Below are 8,857 nucleotides of genomic sequence, written 5' to 3'. Positions count from 1 at the left end.
CGTCTACAAGTTTTTTTTTTTTTTTTTTTTTTAAGACGCTTAATACCGTACGGGAGAAAGATATCAGATCATATTATTTTCAACTCACTTGGCCACATTGGCAATCGGACCAAAGGATTTATTATCGGAAGCTTCTTCACATTCTCCGTCTTGTCCATTGATCTTGATCTCTCGTTACGCAAACTCACGTTCGAACTATCCAAACAAGAAGCGGTCGCCGTCAACGACATAAGTTCTGATGTTTTCAGTAAACTGCCGCTGCTGATACGTCGTGTAGCTTGCGGAGAAAATCCTGAGTCGGGCAGCTCCACAGTCACTATATCGGAAAAAAAGTATGATTTAATATATCAAAATAAATTATTGTTAATGATATATCTCAGTTAGAGATACTCACGTCTTTCCATATGGCCGTTGCTATACTGTCTCATATGCGGGTCCAGCCTGTCATTCAAATTAAGCTCCTGATGGCTCTTGATCGACATCGATGGGCTTGGTGGATCAATGATGACACTAAACATCGGCGGATAGTTCGTAGGGGGTATTTCGTTAACCGGCGTGTTGTCCGATGAGATGTTGATGCAGCATATCGGGCTCAGCAAATCGGACGTCCTTTCAATATTTTCAGACTTGGTCGCTATGGGTATCACATTCGTCTCCACAGATTGCATTGACTCGTTTTCTGACACACGCAAACACGTCGCTGAGCCTTCTGTTTTGCATTTATTTTCCTGATAAAAGAAATAAGATGCATCAATTTGTATATTTTAATTCGGAGCTAACACGCGCTCGCAAACGCGTGTTAGTCAGAGCACTGATTTAATCTCAGGAAACTTAAATTTCCAAAGTACCTCAATATTCACTCCTTTGTCCATTTTGACATTTTTCTTTTTGAATGACTGTCTCGCGATGTCGTCTCCCTCAACGAACCGGGCCAAACTACAAAATTTCTGCGGTTTCTGCGGTTTTTCGATTTTCTCGATCTTCTCGAAATCCTCGAGCATCAAGCATTCTTTAACAGAATCATATTTTTCAGTCAGTATCGTACTGATCAAGTCTTGTCCGAGAGAACTTAGATCGTCCATCATGCTCACAGACGGCTGAGCCTCGCTGGGAAACACGTCAGAGTTATCTGGCGAGTCGATGTGCCTAATCTCCAAGCTGTTCGATTTTTTCGACGAATCGAATATGTCACTGTCTATATAACCTGAAAAGCGTGAGAGGAATTATCTAATAATTACGTATATAAAATATACACAAGAACAGCGCTTCTACGATATTACCATGTAGACAAAGATCCACCTACCGATTTCGCTTTCGCTATTTCGAACGGTGTAGCTCCTGGAGTCCAAAGTGTCGGAGACTATGCTGTCCGTACTGATGATGCTGTTGGTACAGCTACTACTACTCGGATCTACTTTAGTCTTCGGGTCACGCTTTTGTGCGTGAGATTCTGATGAGATATTTCTAGAATGAAGTGAATCTGTATCAGGAGAAGTGATAACGTCTTGCATGGTCGCGTCGTCTGATGGTATGCTTGTATCCAAGGAAGTTCTCGTCACAGTCACTGGGATATCGGAAGAGACTTCCACTTGTGTGAGTTCAGAGGATATAAAATAATCGTTAGTAGCTACTTGCAGTCCCAGCTGAGTGCAAGGATTTTGCACTGTGAGCCCATCAAAACTGAAAGCTCTAGAATCAAATTGACATACGTATAACTGTTAGAATCACAGCAAATTAATGACTATCTCATGTGTGTTGAGTTGATTAAAGTTACCCTTGCGGTATGTTCTCGCTATTTATTCTGTCGGTGAGCCTGTCAGGCATAGAAAAAGTCAATAGCCTTTCTGGCTGTAAGTCTCTCCTGAAATCCGGCATTGGGCTTAAAGATTCCACGTTAGGGCTGGGATATGGTGAAATGCTGACAGAGTCTATGCTGCTGGCAGAGTCGATGATTGGTATTAAACTGAAGTTGTTGATTTGGTCTATTTGTAGTCCAGGTAAATCTAATTGTTGGTTTTTACCTTGAATTATGCATTACGAGAAAATGAGGTTAAAGGAAAACTATAAGTAGTTCATTTATCGTCGTAATGTGAATAACTCACTCGCCAAATTTATCGGAGAAATGTCGGATGTTATGGTAATGTTTGGCATTTTACTACTTTGCCTTTCGTCTGAAGGATTATTCTGTTCATCGATAGTCGATTCCGTGTGTTCCACTAAACTCCGAATAGCTCTTGTCAAGCTATTTGCTCTGAAAAAGATAATTAAAAAAAGATTTATATATATTTAATTTTATTTTAATAGTAATATATATATATATATATATATATATATATATATATATATATATATATATCCCCATACCTAGACATCACGTTATCTTTTTCCATATAACATCTTCTCTTGATCTTGTTTAGATTTGTTATTTCCTTCTCTAGTTTTTCTAGAATTTCTTCTTCTTGGTTACTACTCGAAATATCTGTTCTTATAGTATCAACGTCAGCATCTTCCTCATCATCGGATAAGTAGCTTTCTTCTTTCAATAATGTTTGCAATAACAAGTCAAGTTTTTGTTGAAGTACTTCGGACTTTTCTCTCAGTTCTTGGTCCCCTATGTTTAGACTGGCGTCCAGTATATGCTTTGCAAAATCTTTTACTGTTTCGCATAAAGCTCTGTGAAAAAAAAGATTACGGTTCAATGCGAAACTCACAAAGTTGGTATACAATTTTACGACTAACTTGAAATTACTCACTTGATACTAGATATAATTACATCGTCTTGATCAGATTGCAAAATGTTTGTTATGTGAGCAAGAACGCTGTCTTCGTACTCGTGAACTATGCTCGAATTTAAAGCCGGGTCAGGCTGATGTAAAGTCACTTTATGACATGGCAGAGGTATACCGCGTTCGAACGTCATAATGCTCCACCGATCCAACATCTTCGTGCCCGCTTTTTCGTACTTTTCTAGTAACTGAGGTAAATGTGTATCATCGTCGCACGATGCACCCCAGCCCAACACACGGGCTAAATCGTTTCCCGTTCCTAAAGGCAGTACTCCAACCTGGCATTGCTTCTGCAAATTTCAGAAAAACATAAGTATACGTCTCTATTACAAGACACACGGTATATAATATTTAGTCGTACATACTAATATCTTTATTAGAATGCTACATATTAGTTAGATTAGTCATGCAAGTTCATACTTACCGTCTGTAAATAAAGTTAGAAGTTTTGCATACACAAAGCCTAAAGCACACACACCAGTTTCATCTGCAATAGAATCATAAAAGAGACACGCCAAGCACACTATAATAGGAAACTTGAAGAAGTTAATACCATCAATGCAATATCTTTCATAGATCTGGTTACTCTAATACAGTTTGCCAATAAGTATACCAATATACACGTTAAAAGAAGGTCGGGCTACGTTAGTAATTTTCAAACGGCGCTTCTTCTATACCAAGAGCTTGACAGTTGCGCGCATACTGCAATTATAGCAGAATTTAATTTCATGCACGTATAGCATAAAAAATTATCTAATGTTAAGTTGCTATGTTAAGTTACTGTGCAAAGAGATATGACTAATTAGTGCAGCTCTGATAGAGCAGGATTAGACTCAAGGAAAAATAATAAAGGCTAAAGTTCCATGCCGAATGAAACTACTTCTTGCAAGACATAGGCTTACTCACATGCATTCCTAACCGATCGATTTCTGAAAGTACCCATCCTACAGATCCGTCTCCACTGCACACCAAGATCCGGAAAGGATCAAAGTGACGGAACAGTTTTAATCTGGGTAAAAGACACGATTCGTATATTCGATGTACTTGCACACTCCCCCGGTGGAGTGATTGACGAGCAAAGATTCTCGATTGATCGACACTCGCATTACAGGAGAATTCGCTTACCCTGGAGCTGGTCCTCCTTTTATAAGGTCGAACACTTGTGCGGGATTCAGTAATTGTTTAAATCTCCTAAGAAACTTAATACCTTGATTGTCACCAGATTTACTGTTTACAAATACTAAAAGTGGACTGCAGCCCGTAGGTCTAACTGCTTCCCAGGCTTCATCACTACCTGATAATTTTATGTGGCATATAGTTGTTAATGTTACTTAAGTTTTGTATATTTTGTACAAATTTGACATTTACCTATACTATGCAAAGCCGTAGGAGGTACTATACTCAATTTAGCTGATCCTAGTGGACATTTGATACTTGTAGCAGATTTGCATACTGTGTGTATGGTTGCTCTGCACCATAAACACCGCAAATCTTGAAGCCTGTGAATAATGTGTCCATTATAATTTCTCTATTGATTTCTTGTGTGAAAATTATATTGTAGTATGAATACCTAAGTACAGAGCCACATGTCTTCTCACAGACAAGACATTTTGAGGACACTGGCAAGTTTCCCTCCATCCACTGATGTGGCATTATAATGTTCTACAACAAAAATTAATGTGTGCTCAAATAGGTTACAATCAATTTTTCTCATTGCAAATAAGGTGGAGATATATACATACCCCATCTTGGTCCTCAATAATATCTTTTCCGATGGAGGATAAAGTGGTCCACTTGCAATTATTTATTGCTTTTGTGCTACATCTCTTATGTACCTTGTACTTACACATTTCACAACTTAGACCATGGGAAGTAACACCTGCAACAGTATTCCACATATTGCATGAATTTGTAATTAATGATATTCTTGAGTGACTTTACATAAATAATTTTGACTGTTTGTTTTTGGTATATGTCTATTTATAGAAATACAATTTTCCTTACCATGCAGAGCATCTCTACAGACATTGCAGTATGTAGGTCTGGCATGATTAGTTGCATACCACTGATGATTACCATCTAGTAACTCTGCAATCCCAGAATCATCCTGAGAAGGACCTTCTGTTGCTTTTAATGTAGGCTGCCACTCCTCCATGTCTTGTTTGTTTTCACCGCATAAAACCAATTATCCAAGAGGAGTTATCACCTAATACGCAAGAAACAAAATGCCATATAGTGATATTTTAGTAATTATGTTATGTTAAAACATACAAAATGATATATATAAATCCAATGTAAGAAATACAAATTTATGATATAAATTGATATCTTATTTCTCTGTTTGTACTTGTCAGAGTAAAACAATAAATTTGTTGACTGAAACATGCAAGGAACAGTTTTCGAAACTGGAATTAAAACGAATCACTGCCGCCTTCAACGTCTCACGATCGAGAGGAGTAGTTCAGCAGAAGAGCTCGGAAGCTCGACATCAATGGAACATCGATGTTTGCGACGTGTGCGTACATGTTGATACCAAGCCAATGGTCTATTGATTATAAACAATCGGTAATGTGGTATTGCTACTGGATCCAGATAACTAAGAGGTGGGATGTTCGAGCGAACGGCCGGACGACCTAATTGCAATCCAAGAGATGCGTACCCACGTCCATTCCGCAGGCTTAACCTCAGCAGCGACGACACATTGAGCGGGTTCTTCGTTGCTTCGACATTTGAATTGCGGTTCGCGACGCGGAGGCGACGACAACGGCGAAGTCATTCGCGTGAGTAATACGCACGACCCGCGCTTCGATTCACCGTTTTGACGAATATCTGTCTCACGACCGAAGAGTCAGCCGTCACTGCGCGACACATACACGTGTTCTCAGTGAGGCGCGTCCGAAACAACTCGCGCGACGCAGCGTCGGCGGCGGCGGCCGACGCGACGCAACGCGACGCATCGGCTCGTCCGTTTCTTCTCCGGCTTTTGTTGCCGCTGCCTCCGCCACAGGCAACGCGCCCTATTTCCCATGGCGCATGTCACGACGTCGCATCACTTATTATAAATAAATATCCCGCGCCGGGATCTGCGCGTGTGTCATTGTTACGAGAACGCTCTCGTGACACACGCGCGATACCACGTGCGCCATTGTGTCTCGCCTTGACGGCCGAGACGACGCCGACGCTTTCGCGCCGTCTCGAGCTACGAAGGAGTTAAGGCGCGGCGCAAACATAGCTGTCAATACACTCGGCGCGGCACGATGTGGCTGTCAATACATCGGCTATCTAGCTGGACGCCGGCGGCCGCGCGTTCAGACGCGTTATCGCGCGCGTTTATCCGCGGCGGGAACAAAACCTCGCGCCCTCGCACCGTCACGCGCCGAAGCGACCAGCCACACGTGTCGGTCGTATTTATTGACAGGTGGACACAGGGGTGTATCGAGGCGCTATCTCTGGACAGGCGTGTGTCCTTCGTAACGGGCGGAACTTTCGAAAATTCTTTCGCGATATTCTTCGCGATCCTCGTGATTTGGAAAGTCGTCCTTGCTCTTTGGTACACGTTTTCTCGTCGAAGTTTGCGATTGAATGTAGTTGAAAGTTGCCGTTTCAAACGTGAAATCGGAAAATCGATTACATAATCGTCGAATGTTCAACTTTCCCGCTTTTCACTTTCATTGATGTCTCGAAAGTTTTTGCTCGTTCCCTCGAGCTTTCAGGGAAATTATTGCGGCGATTTCTATCGTCGAGAGGAAGTGAGAAGGAAAAGTTGGTTGAGTATGCTCGCGTGTGTATGTTTGGGGTTATCGAGCATCGAGATCACGTTTATCTCCATCGCGTCGATTCTAAAGTGAATTATTTGACTTTCATGTGGTAAATAGGAGGGTGAACAATACTCTCGGAAGAAACAGTGCGCCTCTTTAGCTCAGTGGTAGAGCACTGGTCTCGTAAACCAGGGGTCGTGAGTTCAAACCTCACAGGAGGCATGCCTTTTTTTCTTCTTTGCGATACGATTAGCTTTTGGAGGCGGACACGATTACGCAATGAAATTATTATTAACATTATTATTATCTTTTGAACTATTATTAATCTATCTGAACATTTCTGAAGCAATTTTAAACAATTTTTAGGTAGTTTCGCAAAGTTTTGAAAGTAAACATTCTTCAACCCAGATAACACAAAATCTTCAGAAAATGTTCTGGGACGTTCTTAGAATGTATCAATGTCCTTAAAATATCCTTAGAACGTTCTTTGAAGATTTGTGCTGTATGGGAAGTCGCGCGCGTAGGAACACTATTAACAAAAAGCACACACGTCACGATTTTGTTTCTTTGAGCTAATAATACATAAAATGTCATAACATCGCGTGATACAGACATTACATTTACGATACGCGAACTTGTTCCAGCAAACTGTTATTCCATCAAACAAGATCGATTGACTTTTTTTTTTCTTTTTCATTACCAGACTCGGCGACGGAGACCACGACGATGATTCCGACAGCCGTCCCTCGGGTCTCGTATCTATTACGGGGGCGACTTGGCGAGTTCGCGAGTTGAACGAGTCGGTGCAAATAACGATCCGTGAATTATGACGACGAGTAGGTGGACTCGACGACACTACCGTGTATTTGCTTTATCGTCGCAGCCACTCTTCAGCCCCGGGAGTTGGTTAGTACGTACGTGCGTGGATAAAGAAATTGGTGGACAAGCTCATCCCGACCACTAAGTAGAATAAAAAAAGTCACTTCATTATATACACACACACACACATACACACACTCGTGCATACATGTGTGCATACGCTACGACATGTTGAATGTCAGGTGAGATTGAGCCTGTCGGTTGCGGCCTTTTATGTTATCCATTCGCCGCTTTCATTCTGCGAGCCGCGATATCACGCGAATTCGAACGCGAAGCGGCCTTTGTGCATACGGCCGATCCATTCATCGCGCGAAAAAAGAAACGCGGTCGTTTCTACACTTTCTCTTTACTTTTCTTTCTTGTGTTCTCTCTCTCCTCTCCCCCCTCTCTCCTTCTCTATGGAGGTGAATACAATTATGTTTTCCATGCGAATAACGTAGTTTGCGACGCAATAAATTTCTGCGTCAGCGGTGCAAACCGTTGCGCTCTCTCGCCCATTGGCATTCTCAAAATGCAATCTAAAGCCGTATAAACGCCCGCAGATCCTCTCTTCGATAAGTGAGTTTAACTGATTCTCCCAGAACGAAATTGCCGGTTATGTGGTTTCAGATTGCTCGGGTCGCCGTATTGTTCGCAACGATCCAACTGTACAATGGAGACGACAGAGGTGGTAAATAATTTCGGTAATAGTATTTTGTACTCGCGACAACGATACTCATCTTGCTTCATATAGCAAGTAGTAGTGTAGTGACGAATTAATGTGGGCGAGGTAAAAGCACCAATTCCCGGACACATACCTCTCATCCTGGACATTCGAGTGTATGAAGTTGGCACCCCACTTTTTGAAATTTATAATTTTGAAAGTTGTTTCAGATTGTTCTGACTTTGTACCACATTGTTCCAAAGTGATATTGCTTCATTCGAAACGGTTTTCGAATAAAACAAAAAAAATGATTTTTTGAGCTGGCACCCCACTTTTCGAAAATCGAACATTCTGATACCGCAATAGATTGTTCTAGTTGTTCCAAACATTGTTACAAAAGAACAAATCCGTAAGTTGAATTATAAGTCCAAAAAATGAAAAAAATGTTTTTGACCTGGCACCCCATTTTTTGAAAATAAAGCATTCCGATACCGATATAGATTGTTCTAGTTGTTCCAAACATTGTTCCAAAAGCACAAATCAATAAGTTTAATTATAAGCCCGAAAAATTAAAAAAAAGTTTTTTGACAAACAGTCTATCGGACCAAGAGTAAACTTATACTATCTTTCTTGTTTCAACCGAGATCTTTTTGTTCTGAGTTGTTCTAGGCTTAAGAAGCCTAGGCTTAAGAAGCCTAGGCTTAAGAAGTTCTAGGCTTATAGTTCTAGAGTATGAGACTCATAAGATCATTCGTTCTCCGAAAATTCGTAAAAAAATCGATTTGACAGTA

General features: G+C 41.0%; 1 protein-coding gene and 1 non-coding gene across 2 annotated transcripts in view; one reads left to right on the top strand and one right to left on the bottom strand.

Annotated features, from left to right (window-relative positions):
* Positions 1-8,857, bottom strand: part of LOC116841273 (diacylglycerol kinase eta) — a 38,924-nt gene that overhangs the window by 4,712 nt on the left and 25,355 nt on the right. Inside the window, 15 exon segments of the mRNA XM_032809009.1 lie at positions 89-316; positions 395-728; positions 849-1,204; positions 1,304-1,689; positions 1,775-2,021; positions 2,103-2,251; positions 2,365-2,673; positions 2,754-3,076; positions 3,211-3,213; positions 3,693-3,795; positions 3,912-4,080; positions 4,155-4,285; positions 4,357-4,448; positions 4,529-4,665; positions 4,791-4,992. Of these exon segments, the coding sequence (XP_032664900.1) occupies positions 89-316; positions 395-728; positions 849-1,204; positions 1,304-1,689; positions 1,775-2,021; positions 2,103-2,251; positions 2,365-2,673; positions 2,754-3,076; positions 3,211-3,213; positions 3,693-3,795; positions 3,912-4,080; positions 4,155-4,285; positions 4,357-4,448; positions 4,529-4,665; positions 4,791-4,941 (3,118 nt within the window). The 5' untranslated portion in view covers positions 4,942-4,992.
* Positions 6,695-6,766, top strand: Trnat-cgu. Its single transcript has one exon. It is a non-coding gene; the product is annotated as a tRNA-Thr (tRNA).

The sequence above is a fragment of the Odontomachus brunneus genome, unplaced genomic scaffold (genome assembly GCF_010583005.1).
Source record: "Odontomachus brunneus isolate Ranch 3 - 2012 unplaced genomic scaffold, Obru_v1 Obru_scaffold_015, whole genome shotgun sequence".
NCBI lineage: Eukaryota > Metazoa > Arthropoda > Insecta > Hymenoptera > Formicidae > Odontomachus > Odontomachus brunneus.
Note: the sequence above shows the minus strand (reverse complement) of the source record. Positions and strands in the feature narration are given on the sequence as shown.